Source organism: Aedes aegypti, chromosome 3 (assembly GCF_002204515.2).
Source record: "Aedes aegypti strain LVP_AGWG chromosome 3, AaegL5.0 Primary Assembly, whole genome shotgun sequence".
Taxonomy (NCBI): domain Eukaryota; kingdom Metazoa; phylum Arthropoda; class Insecta; order Diptera; family Culicidae; genus Aedes; species Aedes aegypti.
The window spans coordinates 159,856,899-159,880,402 of record NC_035109.1 but is presented as its reverse complement, the minus strand read 5'-3'; the positions used below and the strand labels follow the sequence as shown (position 1 = coordinate 159,880,402).

Sequence of the window (23,504 nt, the reverse complement as noted above, 5' to 3'; positions counted from 1 at the left end):
TTAAACCCAGTTACTGACTCATATTTAGTACATATTAAACATTTACTACTAGTTGATTAAAAGATACAAAGGGGGGTTTCCAACATTAGATAGTGTGAATTATGGAGGAAAAATGTTCCTGATTGCAAATCCCTAGATTGGGCTGTATATACCGTAATCCGGGGTAACATTGATCATTTTTTTGAATATTTCTTAAATATTTGGTTCAAAAATGCAATAGTTGCAAATTTTATATTTTTAAAACAAGTACTGCCACCTATAGCTCGTGACTATACACTTTATTTTGTTTTTTGAAAGGTTTAAGCATGTTTAAAAAATTGTTTTAAGTGATTTTTTTATTTAGCTGATATGGGGTAACATTGATCACCTATGTAAACAACGCTCGGTAATATTGAAAATGCCGTTACATACTAAAATCATGGCCCCTGAAGCCGAATATGAAGGCCAAATGCTTACAAGTCATTTACTTTTTGAGTTATTTTAAAATTAAAAATATCTCGAACCGCGGAATATGCCTAAAGGTAGGCAATTTCCTAAGGGAAAGTTACATTCTTAACAGTAATTCGGTAATGTTGCCTAATTGAACATACTTATGCAAGTTTTGACAACGGAATCGTTTTCGGCGATGCCGTTTTTAGTAAGGATCGCATTTTCCTTGCTCATATCATTTAGAGAACTTATGTGAGACATGAATGTTTGGTAGTGTCATCCTTAACTATTGAAATCATTGTTTCGAAAAGTTGCCAAATTTACGCATAAGGTGAACGCAATTTTCTCAAAAATCTTCACTTTTATCAACTGATGAATATAAGAAAGAGAAGCACCATTCATGATTTGGAAATGCTCCATCAATAAATGATAATGCGAACTTTTTATGAGATGGGTCATTCCGATCAATGTTACCCCGCTGATCAATGATACCCCGGATTACGGTACATAATTTACGATTAGGTACCTCAACCAGGTCTTCAACGTAGGAAGTCTCAATATCTTATCGACGTGTACGGTATACAAGAGATTATCTCTGTTCAACCAGACGAGGTGAAACATTGCGTGAAACGTTATAAATAGGTGATCCGAATCACCTGGAGCTTACAGTAAGGTTGAATACTTCGGCAGGATGAAGGTTTTCGTAGTTTTGGCATTGTATGTTGCCGCGGCTTGTGCCGGTCCAGATGAAGATATCTGGCTGCAGTATAATAAACGTATGCCGGCTGCCTACTATTCGCTGAAGGAACCAATTCAGCGGCAACCTGTTACCGGAAGAATTGTCGGAGGTGTAGATGCTGAGATTGAGAGTTTCCCATATCAGCTCTCGTTGAGACGTAGTGGTTCTCACAGCTGTGGTGCTTCGGTTATTTCTTCCAACTGGGCTCTTTCGGCCGCTCACTGTACTCATCCATTGCCAAACGTTGCTCTGGTAAGTGCATATTAGTTGATAGAACATTTAAACCAATTTGGATACAATACCTGATGTGCTCCACAGATCACTCTGCGTGCTGGTTCTGCCAATCGCCTTGAAGGAGGACAGATCTTCGATGTCGCAGAGATCGTTAACCACCCGAACTACAACCCAAGTAACATTGAGTTGGATGTTTGCGTTCTCCGAACTGTGCAGCCAATGACTGGTACTAACATCCAGCCAATTGTCCTCGTACCAGCGGAAACTTATTACCCAGGAGGTACACGAGCTGTACTATCTGGATGGGGTTTGACGGTATGACAAAAACCAGTTGAGTGTTTAAATGAAACAGATTGTAATCTTTCCAAAATCATTCCTTAGAGCGTACCTGGATCTTTGCCCGTAATTCTACAGATGGTGGATATCCCTGTGATCAACCACGATGAATGCAAGGCCGGTTGGCCAGCTGGTTGGGTGACAGACGAGTAAGCTCATAATTCATGGGAAAATTGTTCCAGTACAAACTAAAGTGTGTTTTCTTATCTTCCAGTATGTTGTGTGCTAGTGAGCCTGGACGTGACGCTTGCAATGGTGATAGCGGCGGTCCCTTGGTTACTGGAGGTCGCCAAATTGGTATTGTGTCTTGGGGTGCAACCAACTGCCTCGGAAATGAACCAGGAGTTTACGCTCGTGTTGCTTACCCTGCTATTCGCAACTTTGTCTCTAATGTAACAGGAGTCTAAATACAGTAATGCAGATTATTTTAGTGTAATAAAGAAACCAAAGCGGAATTACGCGTATTTGTAGTTATTATATATGATAAATCACCGATTATGCTTACGATGTGCGCTTGATGTGTCAAGGAAATACAAATGTGAGGTCCCCTAGAAGTTTGTAAGACATTATAAAAAAGGAAAGCTTACATACCACTTAACATGATATTTTACGGTATAAATTAAATCATGCATCTTCGGTCACACCGCAATATGTCCTGTTCATTAGGATTCAATAGTGTTCAATCAGCAAGCTGCGTACTGCTGTTCATCTTTGCGTGTAATCCAAGAGATCTGAAATACATTTACTCACAAAAATCCAGCATGCTTGTTGAAGCAATGATGAATTTTAAAAAGGGAATTCGTTTTTATCTTCTTTTTCTAATCCTATTGAGTTCGTGGAATTCTCTTATCGAGCTACCGTAAGAGACTGTCGCTAGTAATTGTACGTCCGGGTTCTCCTTCGTTTTTTGAGGTTCGATAATCTAATCAACTGCAGCGATAAGCCGGCGTGCTTTTGGCAAAACCATTATATTGCCGTGAATTGTGATTTTCGTGCAAACTCCACAATGTGTTTGTACAATAGGGTAATTTACGGCTTCGGCACCGAACGAATTTGCCTGCAGTTCTTATGGGAGAGCTGCCGAAGAAAACGAGGCTGCAGACAATAGTCGCACTGACATGAGATGTTCGACGAGTTGTAAAAACGTTTTCAAAAAGTATTTTACAAATTTGTTGGTGTAAATCGATAGAGGATTGAGCAACTCTTAAATGGTAACAAACAGACACGTAATTTATATGCGTACGTCCGAGAAAACTACATAAGATGTGCAACATCGTCTTAAGCTGTCGATAATACGTAAGTTTCTATAAGTAAAACAAATGCAACAACAAATTGCTGGTCTCGATCTGAATAATCAGGAAAATTGTACACCCAAACCTGTTTTTATGTAATGGGACGTGGGTACGTTAACATAATTTTACGTAAATTGAATTATTACCTATTACCTATACTGCCCATAACTGCATAACAGTCACATTCGACATTTTTCACAAAATGGAGTTAATACCATAGAGAGTCATCAAATGATAAATACTTTCGATCAACTTACTGAAATCTGTGAGATTGTTCTAGAAAATTCGAAAAAAATACCAGGTTGTTTTGTCACTTTGGTAATTATAACCGCATAACAGTCACATTGAGATTATAAATGGGCCTCGTAATGTGATGGCAAAGAAATTTCTATCATAATTATTTTCTGACAATTGACCTAGTATGCGATATGAGTTGTACAAAATATCAGCCTCAAATAAGCACTTTTGAGTTCCTGGTAATTTTTAGAAATTTTAGTATCCTCCCATACTGCCATAAAATGCACACTTGGTATTCCATTTACTCAATGCCTACTTTTGTCGAATGTTACAAATATGCAGTTATGGGCAGTATATTCATTTTTTGAATAAATAACAAATGGACTACGAACAAAAATTGTAAAAAAAACGGTGTAAAGCAAATCTACAAGAGTAGCTAACGATCTCTTGAAGGTTTATGAATAACGTGTATACTCATATAGGCTCAGGAAACTATATTCTGCCAAATTTTGAGTTCAACTACCGTTCAACGTTATACAAGAACTTCTTTGAGTACCTACAAGCCTACAAGTCTACAAGCGTTACCAGTGACCTTTCGGAAGATTAAGAACACGGGCTATACGGGCTAATATAACTCCACGCTTTCATAATTTGAGTTCAACGACTATTTATGGTTACTCAAGAAATATTTCGAGTATAGGTCATCAGATCTACAAGCGTAATATCCACACATGCTCATATAGTTAGATTGTACCATGTTTGGAGTTCAACGACTATTAAATGTTATCCAAAGCCTCTTTAGGTACAGGCCTTTAGACCTTCAAGCGTTACTACCCGAGCAAAGTCGGATAACTCGATGATATCAAACCAATAACAACTTTCATTATCACTTCTATTATTTTGTTCTTTGTATATCGTACCCTCGTGCTGTGCGTTCACAAATTATTTCTGCTCTCGGAAGTTTTTAAAACTACTGAAAGCAGTAAAACAGTACTTCTCAGTACTAAAGAAACAGTACTTTTCAATGTTATTTTTCTCTACTTATTGATCCCTTTTCGATCCTTGTTAGGACCGTACCGTCTATTTTTTGTCGGATTCGTTTGCAAACAAAGGATCACACACTACTCCAATCCATGATGTGAAGTTTAGCAAATCGTAAAAAAAAGTAAAAGTTTGCTATTCTAATATGCTTTTAGATTCTTATCAGTTTAAAGCTGGCTTAAGATAAGTTTATTTTGGCAATTGAAGGATGCAATTGTTTTGTATTGAAAATTCATGTAAAATATGGCGGAAATGTTTCTTTAGAGATTCTGTTGTGATCTTTCCATTAGTACGTATTGTAATATAAGTGGTTTATGTCTATTCACTTTTCCAATTATTTATTTTATTTTTTTTATGTTGTAAAATATACAAACCAAAACATTTAAGTAAAATAAAATTCGTAAAACTAAGACCATTCATGAAAATTTTTAAGATAACAACCATTTCCAGCAAATGCTCCCAATAACTATCCACGACTTGTGAAAAATTCAATCAATGTTTGCATAGCCAATGTTTTATACCTTGTGAATATTTATTCTGACTTTTTTGAAATGTTTTCTTGCTTATCCTGTTATTGTTGATGTTGTTCCGAAAAAAAAAAATCACGCCTAGTGGTAAAGCATACATTGGTTAACAAAAGTGCTGAAAACACAAAATTGCTCAGATTAATATTTATGCTGCAAATAAATTCAAAACGTGAGTGTCCAAAGTAGCCCCGTCCGACGTAATATACTTAAGCATATTTTTTCCAGTCCGTAGGAAACAACATGTCAACCGTATTCCCAGAAACGTTGATTCATAACTGTGGGGCTTTGAAACCCATACCACAGTTATGGATCAAAGATAAGACAATTCCGAAACAAACGCCAAAACGTATGCTTTTACTAACACACCATTCGTTTACCACGCAGATCAATTGCTGTTATTGTGTTTTGATCCATAAAATGAGTCGATTTGATCCATAATAACGATCCTCCTCACTTACTGATCCACATCTGTGGGGTGGACATCGTTTGAAATTTCTATCGAAATCGACACTTTTTCGTAAATAACCGGGTATTTTGAGGTGTATTCTCAAAAACAACTATATTATGCAGTGCCAGGGAGGTGATTTTGTTTTGTACATCCATGATTTTTAATCATATTTTGTTTTGGAAAATGACCTTTAGTTGATCCATAACTGTGGGGTGACTGTACCTGAATATGACTGGGACGAATAATATTCACCAACAACGTTGAGTAAACCCCTGGGCAACTAAACGAGCTTTGAACTTCATGATCTCTCCAGCAGTATTGAGTTTTCTTCGAAATACCCATTTACAGCGGTAATCCAGCGTCACGAGTTCCACAACCAACAGAACGCTGCGCTTCAATATACAACGCTTGTCGACTGATGGGGTAGCTGCACAGTACCGTCAGCAACTAGACGAGCAGTTGGGAAGAATCAACGTTGCTGGAGACGTCGACAGCCTGTGGGACCCTATCCACGAAGCTGTGACAACAACGGCTCGGGAAGTGATTGGCACTGGTCAACAACGAAGACGAAACGACTAGTTAGATGAAGAGTATCAGAGAGTGACAGACCTGAAGAATGTCGCCAAAAGCCGTATGCTTGTGGCTGGTACCCGACAGAACAGAGAGCGGTACAGGGCAGCGAGAGCCGAAGAAAAGCGAATCCACCGCAGAATGAAAAGGCAGCACGAAGAAAGTGTGGTAGCTGACGCTCAAGAATGCATGAACCGGAATGATATGCGGAGATTCTGTGCAACGGTCAATGGTGCGCGGCACAATACCGTACCAGTGCCAGCCATGTGCAATGATCGAGAAGGGAATTTGCTGACCATAAAACGGCGGTGGCAGCCAGGTGGAAGGAGCACGTCCAGCAATTGTTGAACGGTGTAAATGGAAATGTAGCGAGGAACAGGATGAACATAGATGACGACGATCAAGCTGTGGACCCACCGACCATAGGAGAGGTTAAAAAGGCTGTCAGCGAGCTGAAGAACTGTAAGGCTGCTGGGAAGGATGAGATCCCGCTCGAGCTTCTCAAGCACGGAAGCGAGCAGCTTTACCAGTCGATCCACCGAGTACTTCTGAAGGTATGGGAGGACGAAGAATTGCCCACCAGCTGGTTGGATGGCCTCATCCGCCTTATCTACAAGAAAAAGCGTAGACTGGAGTGTGCCAATTACAGAGGAATTACCCTGCTGAATTCGGCGTACAAAATTATGTCGCGCAGCCTGTTTAACAGACTGCGACCGCTCGAGGAGTCCTTCATCGGCGAATACCAAGCTGGTTTTCGTGAGGGCCGTTCGACAACGGACCAGATGTTCAGCTTGCGAATGATCCTAGACAAATTCCGGGAGTATAACTTGCAGACTCACCATCTGTTTATTGATTTTAAGGCGGCGTACGTCTCAGTGAAAAGAAAGGAGCTTTGGCAGATAATGTCTGAAAATGGTTTTCCGGCGAAACTCATTAGGCTGATACGTGCTACGCAGGATGGTTCGAAATCAAGTGTTCGGATCGCAGACGAGGTGTCAACCTCGTTCGTGACATTAGACGGATTGAAACAGGGCGACGCACTTTCGAATTTACTGTTCAACATTGCACTCGAGGGTGCTATTAAGAGATCTGGCGTGCAGAAAAATGGCACTATTATCACAAGGTCGCACATGCTCCATGGCTTTGCGGACGATATAGACCTAATTGGAATCGATCGCAGGTCAGTGGAAGAGGCCTTCGTGCCTCTGAAGAGGGAGACAGCGAGGATAGGCCTGATCATTGATTCTACCAAAACAAAGTACATGGTTGCAGGTAGAGATAGAGTCAGGCATGGTGGTGTAGGTGCTGTGGTAGTGTTTGATGGGGATGTGTTTGAAGTTGTTGAAGAATTTGTTTACCTTGGAACACTTGTGACATGTGACAACGACGTTTCCCACGAAGTGAAAAGACGTGTTGCGGCTGCAAATAGGGCCTTTTACAGACTACGTAACCAGCTTAGGGCCCGCAGCTTGCAAACGGAAACAAAACTCGCCCTGTGTAAAACATTGATTCTTCCGGTGGCTCTCTACGGGCACGAAGCGTGAACGTTGAAAGAGTCAGACCGGAAAGCTCTCGGTGTTTTCGAGCGTAAAGTGCTGCGGACAATACTCGGTGGGAAAATCGAAAATGGTGTGTGGCGCAGACGCATGAATCACGAGTTGTATCAAGTGTACAAAGATGCGAATATTATCAATCGTGTAAAATACGGCAGACTTCAGTGGGCTGGTCACTTAGTGCGAATGTCGGAAGAAAGAATTGCGAAAATAATATTCAGCAGGGAACCAGGTAGAGGTCGGCGGCTTCGGGGAAGACCACGAATACGCTGGCTGTACGCAGTGGAAGAGGACCTGGCGACCCTAAATGTTCGGGGCAACTGGAGAAGTTTCGCCCAAGACCGACGAAGATGGAGCTCTACAATACGCCCGGCAATGGCGTGACGCTACGCTGTAGCCGTCAAGGTATCAAGGTAGGTACCAGCTGCTTGGCCGCATACGCGAAAGCTCTCTGGCTGCGTACGCGAAAGCACTAGATATTCGCCCTGAAAACCTGGCGAAAACAACTGACTTTTCTCACGTGGTCTTATATTAGCATTAGTGGTGCAGAAAAGCACGGTTATATCTTGGAATTCTAGTGGCACGCTATTTCGCCATTTCTGGCATTATAACAGCATTATATGCGTATATAAAACTGACGTGCATCAAATGATTACCCTATATGCGTATATGATGCTGTTACCGTGCCGTATTGTCGTGCTTTGGGGTGCCCAAACAGCCCATTTTTTTTGTGATTTGAACCACTGCGACCATTAATTGATCTATTGTGGTATAAGAGCCCATGGACAAATGCTTCACTTCCGAAAACACGCAAATGGAAGTAGTTAGGCGTATTTCCGGTCCAAGCCTCGAATGGTCAAAACCTGGAGCGCCTGTAATTGATGTTAGGAGCGGCTCACAACAGAGCATGTTTCGCATGTCAGGGGCGGCTGATCATCATCCGAGTGCCAGAGAAAAACTCTAAGCTAAACTACGCACAATGGTTCTCCGAATATTTAGGGAGAATGGGCCTCTGAAAATATAGGGGGTAGGTGTCAGGCCCTGCTGTTGGAAGAGATTAATGATGCGAACGTTTAGAGGAGACCATACCACCTACCAGAGTTGCGGCTACACACACGAGCTGGGAACACCTTCATAGTGTTGGGTGATATGCAGAGACGCGTGATCGGGTGTTGGCCGAATGAATGTGCAAGTTGAAGCTCAGAGGCCGCTTCTTCAACTTCAGCATAATAAACGTACACAGCCCTCACTCCGGAATCAGTGATGGTGATAAAGATGCATATTACGCGAAGATGTATATTACGAACGCGAGTATGACAGCTGCCCAAGCCACGGACGACGTCAAAATCATCATAGGAGATCTTAACGCTCAGGTTAGCCAGGAGGAGGAATTCAAACTGACTATTGGAAAGTTCTGCGCCCACCGGCTGACGAATGAAAACGGCTTACGACTAATTACGATACCGACGCCTGCCTAGGTACGACCTTGAGCGACTGAAGCAGCCGAATGACGCCTCAGCATACGCCCAGCATCTCGAATAAACGTAGCCGGATGAGGAAAAAAACTCGTCGATACCTCTCTCTAGGACTGCTGGAGTACAAAAACAGCCATCAACGTCGCAGGCGAGAACATTGTTGGGTACGTTGAACGAAGTCGACGGAACGATTGGTTCAACAGAACGTGAAACTCTATAGACAGAAACGGAAGCATCAGACCCGTATGTTCAAAGAGGAAAAGCGCCGCCTGGAGAAGAAATAGAGCAGTTGCAGCGCACCAAAGAAACGCGAAAGTTCTATCCAATACTCAACGCATCCAGAATAACGCAACGCAGAGGCTTCGTGCAGAACTGCGTAAAGATTTTGGGCGAACACTCCGGTTCGTTCGAATCCCACCGAGGGCTAAGACAAGGCGATGGACTTTCGTGCCTGTTGTTCAACATGGATATAATCGGAAGAACATTTGAAACGGTAGTAGAAATGTACACCCGCCTAAAACGTGAAGCAACAAGAGTCGGGCTAATGGCGAATGCGTCGAAAAAGTACATGCTGGTGGGCGGAACCGAACGCGACAGGGCTCGCCTAGGAACCAACGTTACCAACGTTAAAGGGAGATACTTTCGAGGTGGTAGATGAATTCCTCTACCTCGGATCCTTGCTGACGGTGGACAACAATGTTAGCCGTGAAATACGGAGATGCATCATCTGTGGTAGTCGTGCCTACTATGGGCTCCAGAAAAACCTGCGGTCAAAAAAAAATCGTCCCCGCACCAAATGGACAAATGGACGGTGCTCGAAGAGGACCTGCAAGCACTCGGAGTTTACGAACGTCGGGTGACGATCTTTGGCGATGTGCAGGAGAACGGTGTGTGGCGGCGAAGGATGAACCACGAGCTCGCTGTACTCTACTGCGAACCCAACATCCTGAAGGTAGCAAAAGCTAGAAGAATGCGTTGGGCGGGGCATGTTGTAAGAATGCCGGACAACAACCCTGCAAAAATGGCGTTCGCTTCCGATCCGGCAGGTACAAGAAGGCGAGGAGCACAGCGGGCATGGTGGGCTGACCAGGTGCAGCGAGTGTGGGCCGCAGCCGAGGATAGAGGGAGGCAGCTGTGAACTGAGTTGTGAAGTGGAATTGTTGACGCGGTTTTATTGTAATAACAATGTAATACAAATAAATGAATGAATGAAATGTGGCGTGTCATAATTTAAGGCTAAGTAGCCCGTTATTTGTATTGATTGCCATGTTACAACTCGCAATTTAAATGTAATTAAACTAAATTCTCAAAACAAGCACCAATTCGGAAAAGTATCACAATACACGCTTACATGCGTAAATTATGATGATAATTTTTCAGCCGTGTTAGTGAAAACCTGACTGGTCTTCATTGCTTCGAAATCGTGAAGTAAATTCGCAATAATCAGCGTTCAAATTCCGATGACGGCCTACCTCGCCATAAAATGATTTTGCCAACAATATTCTTATCATCCACAAAGCATTGTTTACACCGGATGTTGTGAAAATCGTTTTTAGTCTGTTGATCCCGGCTTTCCGTATGAAACCTTTATCTAAGTACGATATTGAGCAACTGGTACAAACATCAACAATTGAAAAAATAATGTTTTGAAGACCGGAAATTTGCGATTACGAAAATCATTTGAGGATTATCTACCTTAATGAACCAATGCACGAGTTCACTCGTTGACGTTTGAGCGGTGCCATGTTATTTACGTGACCAAGGTAACTAGTGAATTTGGCACCGCTCAAAAGTCAAACTAGTGAACTCATGCATTGGTCCATGGACCAAAGAAAAAGAAAAAGAGTAATGAAATTTACAAAACCAAATTCTTTATTAAATTATGTCTAGGCCACATGAAGGTATTTACACTCCTGTAACATCGGTGATCCAGTTGCGCAGAAGTGGATAAGCCACGCGAGCATAGATGCCAGGTTCATTACCGAGGCAGTTAGTTGCTCCCCAGGATACAATACCGATCTGGCGTCCTCCAGTTACCAGCGGGCCACCACTGTCTCCATTGCAAGCATCGCGACCTGGTTCACTGGCGCACAGCATGCTAGAGATGGAAAGAATGTCAGTATTGTGAGATTGATTGATCCATTGCTGTGCACTTACTCATCGGTAACCCATCCTGCAGGCCATCCGGTACGGCAAGTTTCTTGCTCAATCACTGGGATATCGACCATCTGCAGAGTGACTGGCAGAGATCCAGGAACGCTCTGTAAGCAATGAAGAGATCACATATGAGCAAGATCGACGAATCACAGTTAGTTGATCAGCTTACGGTAAGACCCCATCCGGACAGGACTGCACGAGTTCCATGAGGGTAGTATGTTTCCGCTGGCACCAACTGAATGGGAGTAATGTGCAAACCTTCCATGGGTTCCACAGTACGGAGTACGCAAACATCATTTTCCAAGTTCCAGTCGTCGTATTGGGGATGGTTTGAGATAGACTCAACATTGAAAATGACGCCTCCCTCCAGACGGTTGGCAGTTCCACCACGCAGGCTCATCTGAAAAGGTCAATGGAGTTGTTAAATCCCTTGTCATACAAATCTTCTATTTGAAAAACTCACAATGGCAACATTTGGCAAGGGGTAAGTGCAGTGAGCAGCCGACAGAGCCCATCGGTCGGAAATGACCGAAGCTCCGCAGCTATGCGATCCACTACGACGCAAAGAAAGCTGGTACGGGAAGTTTTCAATATCTGCATCGACACCTCCAACGATTCGTCCATTCACTGGTGGCCGCGAAATGGGCTCCTTCAAGCCGTAGTATGCACCGGGCATACGTCTATTGAACTGCAACCAAATGTCCTCTTCAGGACCTGCAGCAACAGCCGCTAGACACAACGCAAGCACTACGAACACCTTCATCTTGGCCAAAACTCTGCTTCCTACTGGTACCCTGTACCAAATACAGATTTCATTTATAATTTCGTAATGCAAAAGCTAGACGTGCATAAATACATAATATCAATTTCAATTGACTGGTAGCGAATGTGATTGTTTCCAGTTATCTTTGTGTTATCGCCATGAATACGTACTCCGACTGTGATTAGATACGCACAAGGGAAATGGATTCAAACGGCTACGAACTGATACTATCTCACACGTTTTATTGCCGTTTTCATTGGGATTGCCCAAGTTTACCGCCAGTTATCGGATTTTTTTTCAAATTCGCTGGGATTTCCTATGCAGGTCTAGCAGTGTTAGATGCAGAGAAAAGTTCGACGAATATTATCTCTTTTGTACATTGGTTCAGTTTGCCAAGACGATTGGTCTCATATTCTGAACACTTTGAATAAAGAAGATTGCAAAACCATGCTTGCCGATGGTCAGTTGTTGTGAAGATGCGTCTACCGTTTTGATTCTCATTACGGGCATTTAAGGTGACAGCATTTTTTCACCTCAGGACGCAAGATTTCAAATGCTAGCAAACCTGCATCTTGTCATTTTTATTTACAGAAGAGAGGATCGATGAAGAGAAATAGATCATGCATATTACGCCCTTATTCTAGCTGATTATGTTTCGTGTACTAAGCCAAAGAGTTTTTTTTTTTTGGAAATGGAATTCTGGGTCATGGCATTCATGTCAGTGGCATTCGGAGTAATGCTTTAGAATTATCAATGGATACACATGCAATACTGTTACAGTGTAATTCAGCGATTTTCATATTGTGCTTCACGGAGACTTGGTGCTCCACGAACATTTGGCAGGTACTTCGCGACATTTTTGAAAATTCGTATCAATGCATTGAAATATCTTAACGTTTAGCTTTAGAATACGGTTTCTATTACACCAAACCAAGTCTAGAATTTTTTAAGTAGCCACGCTGAAAATTTGATCGACTAGTAGTAATTTGTTGATTGCGAGCAACCGATAGTTTTCATTTAATATCACTGTTTTGTTCTCTATATTTGTATTTTGAAAATTAATAGATGGTTTTAATTCATTTTCACCGTATGATGCTTTCGAAGTTATGGTGCATGACACAACATAGTTTTTAGTATACATCAAAGACGAAATAATAACCTTCATGATCCTTGCAAAAGCTCAAATTTGATGGAACTACGGTGGCACTATCTATGTTTTTTATAGCGGCCGTTTTGGTTATTTTAATGATTCATTATACTGCGATCTGTCAAACTTGAATACCGAATGCAGTATCAAGGGATCAAATGTTGTACTAGAAGTGGTACCACTTCTGAGCCTAACTACTATGTCTTTATTTCGTCTTTCTACACACGGTGTAATAATCTCAATCATTATTGAACTTTCATGTAACTCGGATATTTTCACTAAAACGTTCAAGATTTGATCTAAGATTTTGTTAATGAATGTTTCGAAATACACTGTCAGGGGAAATTTTCTCGCACATTTTTAAGAAATCTATTTTTTTCTGACAGTATATATATATATTTTGAAACTTTCTGGGTGTGAAAATTTTGTCGCGATACTTATCCTCCTCAAAAAATATCTGGATAATATGCAACTTCGATAATGATCGAAATTTGGTACCGTGATACAAAATTGGCGTATTTCAATAGCCTTACCAAAATTATGAATGTTTCTGTGAGTGCTGAACTTTTGGTTAAGGTGAAGATGAATCGAAGCCAAACCTCAAATATTCAAGAGCACAAATCTGGAGAACCAAATATCCGTTCAAGCTGAGAACCTAATCGATTGGTCACCTCCAGCTAGTGACCACTCGATTAAGTTTTCAGTTTAAACAGACGTTTGGTTCTTCAGATTTGTGCTCTTGAAAATTTGAGGTTTGGTTTCGATTCATCTTCACCTTAATCCAGTTAAAGACATCAAGGTGAAGATGCAACGATGGCCAAATCTCAAATTTTCAAGAGCACAAATCTGGAGACCGCTGGTAATGACAAATCAAATCCATTAAGTTTTTATTTAAAACTACTGTCGACTCTCCACATCTCGATTTCGAAGGGACCATCGAGATAGGGAGAGATCGAGACATAGAACAAAATTTAATGTTCAATGAACACTAGATTGATATTCTCTCCGTTACGAAAAATCAAAAACAAACAGATGTCATTTTGTTTTCGCAAATTATTTTGATTCCCTCAAATCTAGTCTAGTAGCCTTTGATAATGGACATATCGACATACGGAGAGAAAATCGAGAATGAAAATCATAAGGAGGATATCGAGATATGGAGAGTGAAAATGTGTGCAGAATGAAGGGACCGTATAAATCATCGACATAGGGAGAGATATCGAGATGAAGAATATCGAGATGGGGAAAGTCAACTGTAATGATTAGTTCTCCAGATTGGTGCTCTTGAAAATTTGAGGTTCAGCTTCTATTCATCTTCACACGCTCAGTTATTCAAACTTAAAAAGAAATGATCGAAAATTTCCTAACCAAAGCAACTATGCCGTTTTCAAACAACGAATTTTGAAATGTTTGATGAAAAACCAAATAATGTTTCAGTTTAATGCTTAATTGTCACAGTTTAAGCCTGAAGTAAAAAAGTTTTCTCATTTCAATAATACATATCTTATTAGATTATAAAAAGATTAGAATTTTACGTGTAAAAAGTCAAGTTTAAGGTGAAGATGATGTTTCGACCAACAAAGTGTATTTTGCTACAATTTAGTTATTAGCAATATAGTAATTGAAAAATAATCAAAAGAGAGTGTTCTACTCAATGTCTGTATAATTATTTTCGTATAAAGTGATGGGGAATTTTCTAAGGCGCTTTTCCGAATACATCATACCCTTAATTTTATGCGCTAATCAGATCTGGAAATGGTGTAACGATTAAAATACTCAATTAAATCTATTATGCATGTTTCCTGTGTTTTAAGCTATCTTTACAAATAAGAATTACACGCTTTACCCGACAGACGATTTAACTGATCCGGCATGCTAAGCCAGGAAATTTCTTTATCGGGGAGATATTCAGCGTTTGTCGTCCAGCTAAGAAATCGATAAGGGGATTGTCCCGTAAAATCCGACTTGAACTGTCGTTGGAAAATCAAAAACCCAATCGATATATGACGTATCTGCGCATCCATGATAAGTTTCAATCAACCAAACACGATTATCTTATCGCAAATTTGGCATGGAACATTTTGTAGGAACCGTTGTAGTTTGGGATAATCCATTGAACAATTCTTCGACAGGTAATTCCGGTTATCTGGTGGTTTTAACAGGGAATTCTGCGTTTCCAGTATTATTCAATGTATGTCGATGACTTGCTTGAATTTGGAATTGGAGTTACACTCGGAATTTCTTGAGATGTTGTTGATCGTCTTAGCATTTTGAACCGAAATTACTGGCAGAATAAACGGAATAACTCTTTATTATCTCTAACGAATAATGTTATATTTGAATAGTTTGTAAAATATCGCAATCTTATGATCTAACCTACACAGAAACTTTTTTTTTCGAAATAACATAGGATTGGATTAGATTCTATTTGTAACGAATCTACCCAACATACTTTCATTAATAGTTTTAAACCAGGGTTCAGGGAATGCTATGGTAAAATACCGTTTTGATTCATATCACGGACAGCTTCAAATTCCGGACACTCTAATTTGTATGGGAAACATTTCACACGAAATGTTTCAATTTTTGCCGTTCGAAAGTTCTCACTTTCGAGGCTCGTTTTAATAAGCATTTTCCATAGATATCTATGTAAATTTATAATGCCCAACTACCTTAGGCATCTCTCTAGAGGTTTGACAATTTCAATTGATGATTTGACTTTTATATTTATGATTTGTTTGACCTGTCCAGAATTCGAATCGAAGTGTCCGGAATATGATGCAAAAGTGATGGAACGTCCGGAATAAGAATCAAACATTTTTATTTATTTAAAATTATTCATGTTGCGGAATCAAAATCTTCACTTACCATTCGAAAGTTAAGTTATTGAAGGTTCGACAACGCAGAGGAATTATACAGAATGGTTTATTTTACATGCGTTTTGATGAGTAATACTTCAATGAGGCCTTAAGTGTCCGTAATATCAATTGGAACGGTATAAACATTTTAAAACTGCAAAGAAAGATCATATTTTTTATGTATCCCATTGAGCTTTTGTTTTTTTTTTCAATTAAGATTTTGTTTATTAATTGCTGGAAGTATCAATCTAATTTCCGGTTAACCTATATTGAAGCATTCTTTTCTATGATTCTCAGCGTAAATAAGAAATTTCAAGTGGTGGGGCCTTCCTTAGCCGAGTGGTTAGAGTCCGCGGCTACACAGCAAAGCCATGCTGAAGGTGTCTGGGTTCGATTCCCGGTCGGTCCAGGAACTTTTCGTAATGGCAATTTCCTTGTCTTGTCAAAGGCATAGAGTATCATTGTGTCTGCCACACGATATACGAAAATGGCAACTTAGGCCAAGAAAGCTCTCAGTTCTTAAGTATAAAAGTGCTCATTTAACACTTAGCTGAGAAGCAAAATAAAACGTGCACTGTTGTTGGATGCTTTCTTCACGAGATTTGTGCCCTTGAAATTTTAGTGCTATCTAAGAAATTGATTCCAAACTGTCACCTTATACAGTTGGCGTCAGCGGCCAAAAGTATAGCCAACCACCTTTCAAGCATTCAGTTTCTCTCACTGGCCGCCGAGCGGCGACACTAATGTTTGTATTCCAGTCACCGATCACGCTACGCTGGATTCTCAAATGACTCAAACTTCCAACACACACGCTCGTTCAAATCTACTCAAAAGAGAGTAACTGTCAAAAAGAGCTGTCAAAAGTGAGTAACCTTGTTTTATCAAAGTGAGTAACTTTTTACTCAACCATGAAAGAAAACGACCTTACTCACTTTTGAGTAAACACAAACATATTCGACTCACTTTGTAAACGTCAAAGACTTGTGAAAAATTCGCGCGCTCGAACTGACAAATCCTCCGTTGTGGTGAAAATTTTTCCGTCGACGTGATGTCGGACTGTTTTCAAAAACAGTCGAGACAAAAGCCGATCCGGCAGAGCAATGGCAGTTAGTTTGCTTGAAACTTCGCTTCGGAAGTCCAACCGGCGAATTCCAGATTAGTGCTGCGAAGTCAATAATCCTGATATCAAGTGAAGCGAGGTAGAAGTGAAAATGACCAAGTCCTGGTTTTGATCGAACAACCGCAAGAAAAAAATATAAACAGTAAGTTTTACCGTCGTACTTTTTATTGGGCTAATTATCAATTCTTTACAGTTCAACCGGGAAGGCTACTGGCACGGTCAAACTACATCCTCCATGGTTTTATCAATCCCCCAGAGATTTATAACATCCGAGGATCCATTCCAGAGCAGCGTAATTTTCAACACAAATATCAATTTTTTTACTTGTTATCATGTATTATTCATATAGTAATGTAAGGGATAATGAATAAATGTTATGTTTTTTGTATATTTATCCTGATTTTATGAATAACATAATAAATTTATTTCCAAAAATATTATTTCCTGAAGAGGTTTTGTGCCTCTTCGAGAAAGATTTCGAAAGGAAATCACTCAAAGGGGTTTTTGCCTCTTCAAAAATTTTTGTTAAAATAAATAAATAAATAAATAAATTATTTCCTGAAGTGAGTGACATCTACTCACTTTCGCAAATTTCAGATCAAACGAAGTGAGTAAGTGTTACTCCCATATTGACATTTGACAATGTTACTCTAAAGTGAGTAACGATGGTGTTACTCACTTTTGAGTAGTTCCACTTTGTTCCGAAGTTAGTCGAAATCTACTCACTTGTGAGTAGATCTGAACGAGCGTGCAAGCGCATGGAGAAATGGTAGTCGAGTGCTGTCAAAACGTATGAAAAATAATAAAAAACGTAAATAATTCAATAAATTAATTCAAAAAGGTACGTATTCACATTACGCTTGATTTCTAATCACTACTTTTTGATCCAGTTAATTAGGAATCTGGATCAAAAAAGTAGTGATTAGAAATCAAGCGTAATGTGAATACGTACCTTTTTGTGTTTAGTCATCTTCCGATGTGCTTTCTTTGCTTCAGGATATCGTTTTTACTACCACTGAAAAAGAACCATCTATTGCCTCTCAGTTTTGCATATCGCCCTATTAATCAATGTGCATCATAGCATACTTCCGGCGAAAAAACTCGAACATTGATATGTAGCATGATATGGATTGCAATAATCGGATTGACGTCCTTTTCTACGGTCCTGGAATCGGTTCTAGGGTATTCCGTAAGTACTTCTATACAAGTCATGAAATTTGAATAATGTTGTAGTTTTTCATTAAAAACGGCTTGAAATTTTGAAAATTAGAGCCAAAAGATCACGAAAATTTTGTGTGAAAAATAGGTCAAGGACGCAAAGGTTAAAAAATCGAAATTGTTACTAGAAGTAGGTACATTTTTTGTTGGGATTTTTAGTTAAAGAAGAATCGGAGTAGAAGTTACTTGCGGCGGCAAAAGCATGGGTGATTCCATTTGATTTGAAACAATCCGAAATGGTTAAAGAGGTAATTGATAATGTTAGAATAATCATAGGCACTATCCACTTATCTGTCATTCTTTTATTAGACTCACAATCGCACTCTGCATGGTTTAATTCATAACGTATGGCTCATATCATCCTAGATATTATTTATAGTCTCCCATAGTTGTCATTTTTCGGCCAAATGACCTGGAACCCAATCCCAAACATTGCTATCTGAGGGGTGATTTTTAAGGTCATCAATTTGTGGAGTACTGTGGTCACGGTTTTTTTTCTGATTTCATAATAAAAAAACTTTAATAAAACTTATTGTACATTCAGGCATTCATCTAACATTATACACCAGTGTTCGAGCTTATGAAGTTGCGAATAGCTGCCGCGCCAATATTAGCGTATACTCCAGGCATGACACCTCCGCAATGAGGAGAGCCCCACGAGACAATTCCGAATTGGCGACCTCCAGTGACCAATGGACCTCCACTGTCAGTATTGCAAGAGTCACGTCCTGGTTCTCCAGCGCAAACCATGCTGAAAGAACAAATTTACTTTAAGAAAAAGGCCAAATACATTTGTAATCTAGAGCTTACGTATCGGTGATTCGGGTGGTTCCCCATTGTTCGCGGCAAGTGGCAATGCTAACGACGGGAATGTCCACAGCTTTCAGGTTGGTTGCCATAGATCCTCCAGCCGATGTCAGACCCCATCCGGAAACAATAGAACGAGTGCCTCCAGCGAAGTTGGTTCCAACTGGTACAAGAGTAATTGGTGAGATGTTAGTTCCAACGAAGGATGTACTTGATCGCAAAACGGAAACATCGTTGTCGATGGCACTGGGGTTGTATTGAGGATGGTTTATGATTTGAGCTACAGCAAAAATCACTCCTCCGGAGAGACGACTGGTGCTTCCTCCTCGCAGGGTAGCCTAAATTTTGCAAAAACATAAACTATTTTGATCGAATACTCAGTTCTAAGAATACTTACAGAGTTCACAGTAACTGGAGCAACGGTACAGTGAGCAGCGGACAAAGCCCAGTTGCTGGAGATGATGGAAGCACCGCACATATGGTCTCCATTGTGTCGAAGTGACAATTGATATGGGAAATCAGCGATATCGACTTCTAATCCTCCTACAATTCTACCCTCAAACTCTGGAGCCTTGTAGCTTTCCAAACCAGCAGGGAGAATTTTGTTGAATTTGAGCCAGAGGTCCTCTTCGGGTCCGGCAAAAGCATACACCACGCACAGTGCTAGAACGATACAGGCCTTCATTGTCACTCCGATTTCTACTACAGGTAGATAGCTTTTAAATGTAGCTTTTATACTCGAGTCGGTCTTATCTTTTCACCTACTAGGTGAATCACACGTAAAATACAGATTTTGTATGCACTCATAGTGCACTGATTCGTGAGAGTTTGAGTACTGTTGGTAACATAATGACCTGAATAAAATGAAAGTACATTGAGATGCACGCAACTATTGAGTAAAATATCGTAAACCAATTTAGATTGACATGAGGAATGTTTCAGTTGACTTCACTAAGTCTTTTATCCTCGTTCAGTGTTAGGTGCATAAAACATCATCGTCAATATTCCACTCATTTGTACGAGTATTTTATACGGGAAAAACTTCATATGCTTTCTATTTTTCTCGACAATTTGTTCAACCAAACTCGTAATAAAACACTTACCATTTGATGGCGTTATGTGCTGACGAGTACAGCACCGTATTCTTTTGATGTTATGAATTTGTTCCACACATTTGAAAATTATGGGTATAACAATTTAATATAAAAATTTGATGATGATGAAATTTAATCGTGTTATTTAAACCAAACTTTACGTTACATAGAAGTTTAGGTCATTTTTCATATATTTGGTGGATTTTCGGGCAGGTGACGTAATCAAGACCATTCGATTTCGGTTTACGTTATGCGAGCGCGAAAAAATATTCGTGTTCATTCGAGGACTGTTCATTTTATAATGCGGACACCTTGTTTATGCTATATCTATTTTATTTATTGATAAATGTGTTATCGGTTTGCTGTATATCGTTCAACTATTATTCTACAATGCTATAAAAATATTAAATCTTACTAAATGCTTTTGTTTGATAAACTAAATAGTCTTTCCAGAAACTCCTAAGATAAACTGTTCATCAAAGTTAAGCATTATTTTTCGCATATCAAAAATCCTTATTTATCATTAATTCATATTTTTCGATCTACAGCAAATTGTAGGTGTTTTTCTTCAAATATTTTGATCGGAAATCTCAGAATAACATATTATGAAAGTAAAACGTGGAAAATAAATTCGATTTCATTACAGCAGTGTCATTGTGTTTTGAGAGGTCTTTTGAAAATAAAGCATTTGTTCTTCTATTGTACTTTAAACGTGACGTGGGGACTGAATAAAAAATTCTATGAACACATAAGTTAGTTTTCATATTAATACCATATTTGTTCTCCCGTCAGGACGTACTTCAACCTAAAAATTATTATCATATCAGTTAATTTTCAATTTCAAATATCTTACTTCAAAAAAGTCGGTGAAAAAATGGTTTTATGATGTATAATAAATTGTTGCTCCAAAAATAACTTGATATTTTGCATCGGGCTTTTAATTGATGATGCTTTCGAAGAACAAGCTTTTCTTGAAATAAAAAATAAGGATTGTCGAATTTTCCAGAAAATTTCTAATAATAATCAGAGTGTCGTATTTCTCATATTTTATATATATATAAATGAGCTAGTGTGCCATGTGATATTTCATATCGCAGCTTACAGATTATGTGAGACACGAGATGCAGATATGTACAAAATATATCTTAGTGAGCGAGTCTCATGGGACATCTCGTGAGGCTCGTCACATGCGCTTACTACGAGTAGGTACTTTTATGCATGTATGTTTGCCTAGTACAATAACCCTAAGGAAGCATACGGCTTCGGTCTATGGCTATGCTTCTTCGGTGGCCAGCACAAGTTTTTCAATTCGAATGCTAGAATCTAAACCGCGTTGAACCGCGTCAGGCCTTTCAAACTGCCCACGAGCAGTTAGATCCATGATTTGATCCTTTTCCCTTGCTTGTGGAACCTTCGCCTGCAAGTCTCAAATGCACTGTCACATTGAGATTTTCTCATGAGACGGCGCATGAGCCAGTGCAGATGTAATCGTTTGAGCTAGCACATTGCTACATGAGATCTTAAAATATGTGTCACACTATAGCACGTGCTCAAGCGCGCGGATATTTTTGTGCGCTCATTTCAAGCTGATCTCATGCTCTTGATATGAAGTGCGTATACATGATGTCTGAAACTGATTTTGTTAAGCACCAAAAGAACATTAAGCTGAGAAGCAGGATTTGTCCCAGTGAGAACGTAATGCCAAGAAGAAGAAGAAGAAGAAGCATAAAAAATCGACCGTTATAAACGTTGTGCCTTATTTGTGTGATATTTTGGTGGCTTTTTTATTATCACAATATTGTACAACATTAGTCGAATGATGTACAGAAAACCGATTGCGATTCCATTGATAAATTCAAAAGATATTGCATGTACAAGATGTCCACTTTATAAAATGAAGTGGTGCCCATAATAACACAGACAACCAGAGCCGTAAGCCCCTAGTCAATTTTGTTTTATGATGCAAGTTTGGGATATCCGATTTAAGTTGTTTGTAAAACATCCCATGTAATAATGTTGCTCAAACTTTAATTTATCCATGTGAACGATGTACATCAAGCTAGCATTACTGTAGAACTACAGTTATAGTGGATATGGAGTGGGAGAAGACCCCACAAATGCCAAATGTTTTAAAATTTAACATGAATATGGAGGATCCCTTTCAAACGTTATATCAACTTCAATTGTAGTTATGCAGTATAAACGCATAAATTGCATCTTCACCAGCATGGTTGCTTGGGATACTAGTAAATTATTATCGAAATTTTTAAAAAAATATCTATATATGAGACTTAGGTATTCATTTTTTAGAGTACATTAAGGCATTTGGTAAATATTAATATAAGGCGGACAATAAAGTTCTTCTTGAGAATTTCTTCTTGAAATCGATGGACCATTTATTTATTTTTAATCTTTTGAATACAATGTGCTAACTATATTTTCATTTTCAGAGCAGAAGCTTCTAGACATTTGATTTTGCTCAACAACTCCTGTTTCGATACTAGTTTTTCAGTAAATGGTAGCAAATTCGTCAGTTTTTTTCGGATAAAGTTCAATAAATACTATTGCAAAAGCTTTTTTAGCCGGATCAGAGACAAGCAAAAATATCGCTACGAATTTTCAGGCACTGCTTACTCAATAAATTTTTTCGGTGATTTTCGTTTGAGTAATTTACTAAACGAAGATTGCAACAGTTCTAGAACCCACAACATTTTCCTTTCTTGAGGTTGGACTTCAGAAATTATATTGTGAGCAGTGCAGCTAAGGACATATCTCCTTGAGTACCAAAATGGCCTCTAATATGGTACCTCACTCCCCCTTCACTTTCCGCTTCCTCTCACAGTGTTTTCGAGAGCGATCACAAACAATGATTGTTTGAAGTTACTAACCTTATCATAGAGAGGTGGTTTCTTAACTGAAAGCATTCCATAATTTGTTTTTCGCAAATTACCAGTTTTTAAATGCAAACACGTAGTTATTATTATTATTTATTTTTATTAGGGAGATTTTCAGCCCTTGGCTGGTTCATCTCCGACACGTAGTTATTGCTGTGATTTGTGTTGTAAAATACCACGCACTACCGAATCACTTCTTCTTCACGCACCGAGATATTGTTTGCTGGTTTTTCGGTGCCCGTTCTAAAACTCACTTTTAATCGTATTTCTACTCACCGTAGCAATTCAAAAATTTAATGCGATACTTGAAACACTTTGATTTTTCACGCACGATGCTCCTGGGAGCAATAAATCACTTATGTTTGTCAATTTGTGCTCGAAAACAGCACCGGAACGCGAATTCACTTAGCCAACATTGTTTATGAATCGGATGCGCCGCTCCCACTGATTGGAAGTGATGTCAGTTTCTATGTTTGGAATTAAAATTGTTTGGATATTCATACACTTGCTACAACCACGTATTTTACAATTTCACAATAATCAAAAGGTGTACAATGTCACAAGT

General features: G+C 39.4%; 3 protein-coding genes across 3 annotated transcripts; 1 reads left to right on the top strand and 2 right to left on the bottom strand.

Annotated features, from left to right (window-relative positions):
* Positions 1 to 1,082: 1,082 nt before the first annotated feature.
* Positions 1,083 to 2,193, top strand: LOC5566734 (trypsin-7). Its single transcript, XM_001651094.2, has 4 exons — positions 1,083 to 1,420; positions 1,487 to 1,717; positions 1,784 to 1,887; positions 1,953 to 2,193. The coding sequence occupies exons 1-4, from the start codon at positions 1,121 to 1,123 to the stop codon at positions 2,143 to 2,145; spliced, it is 828 nt and encodes a 275-aa protein (XP_001651144.1). The 5' UTR covers positions 1,083 to 1,120; the 3' UTR covers positions 2,146 to 2,193.
* Positions 2,194 to 10,730: 8,537 nt separating this feature from the next.
* Positions 10,731 to 11,851, bottom strand: LOC5566735 (trypsin alpha-4). Its single transcript, XM_001651095.2, has 4 exons — positions 11,502 to 11,851; positions 11,208 to 11,438; positions 11,039 to 11,142; positions 10,731 to 10,979 (listed from the first exon to the last, which is right to left on the bottom strand). The coding sequence occupies exons 1-4, from the start codon at positions 11,799 to 11,801 to the stop codon at positions 10,787 to 10,789; spliced, it is 828 nt and encodes a 275-aa protein (XP_001651145.1). The 5' UTR covers positions 11,802 to 11,851; the 3' UTR covers positions 10,731 to 10,786.
* A 6,782-nt stretch (positions 11,852 to 18,633) lies between these two features.
* On the bottom strand, positions 18,634 to 19,675 carry LOC5566736 (trypsin alpha-3). The gene is made up of 3 exons (XM_001651096.2): positions 19,349 to 19,675; positions 18,955 to 19,289; positions 18,634 to 18,895 (listed from the first exon to the last, which is right to left on the bottom strand). Exons 1-3 carry the CDS (start codon positions 19,634 to 19,636, stop codon positions 18,703 to 18,705), a joined length of 816 nt encoding a protein of 271 aa, XP_001651146.1. The 5' UTR covers positions 19,637 to 19,675; the 3' UTR covers positions 18,634 to 18,702.
* Positions 19,676 to 23,504: the final 3,829 nt, after the last annotated feature.

What these genes read in the sequence shown, in the direction of transcription:
- LOC5566735 (XM_001651095.2), bottom strand. Translation starts at nt 11,801, where the DNA reads ATGAAGGTGTTCGTAGTGCTTGCGTTGTGTCTAGCGGCTGTTGCTGCA. An exon ending in TGTCCGGATGGGGTCTTACC is followed by an intron (nt 11,143 to 11,207) that starts GTAAGCTGATCA and finishes CATTGCTTACAG; the next exon opens with AGCGTTCCTGGATCTCTGCC. An exon ending in GCAGGATGGGTTACCGATGA is followed by an intron (nt 10,980 to 11,038) that starts GTAAGTGCACAG and finishes TTCCATCTCTAG; the next exon opens with CATGCTGTGCGCCAGTGAAC.
- LOC5566736 (XM_001651096.2), bottom strand. Translation starts at nt 19,636, where the DNA reads ATGAAGGCCTGTATCGTTCTAGCACTGTGCGTGGTGTATGCTTTTGCC. An exon ending in CTCCAGTTACTGTGAACTCT is followed by an intron (nt 19,290 to 19,348) that starts GTAAGTATTCTT and finishes TGCAAAATTTAG; the next exon opens with GCTACCCTGCGAGGAGGAAG. An exon ending in ACCACCCGAATCACCGATAC is followed by an intron (nt 18,896 to 18,954) that starts GTAAGCTCTAGA and finishes TTGTTCTTTCAG; the next exon opens with CATGGTTTGCGCTGGAGAAC.
- LOC5566734 (XM_001651094.2), top strand. Translation starts at nt 1,121, where the DNA reads ATGAAGGTTTTCGTAGTTTTGGCATTGTATGTTGCCGCGGCTTGTGCC. An exon ending in CATTGCCAAACGTTGCTCTG is followed by an intron (nt 1,421 to 1,486) that starts GTAAGTGCATAT and finishes TGTGCTCCACAG; the next exon opens with ATCACTCTGCGTGCTGGTTC. An exon ending in TATCTGGATGGGGTTTGACG is followed by an intron (nt 1,718 to 1,783) that starts GTATGACAAAAA and finishes ATCATTCCTTAG; the next exon opens with AGCGTACCTGGATCTTTGCC.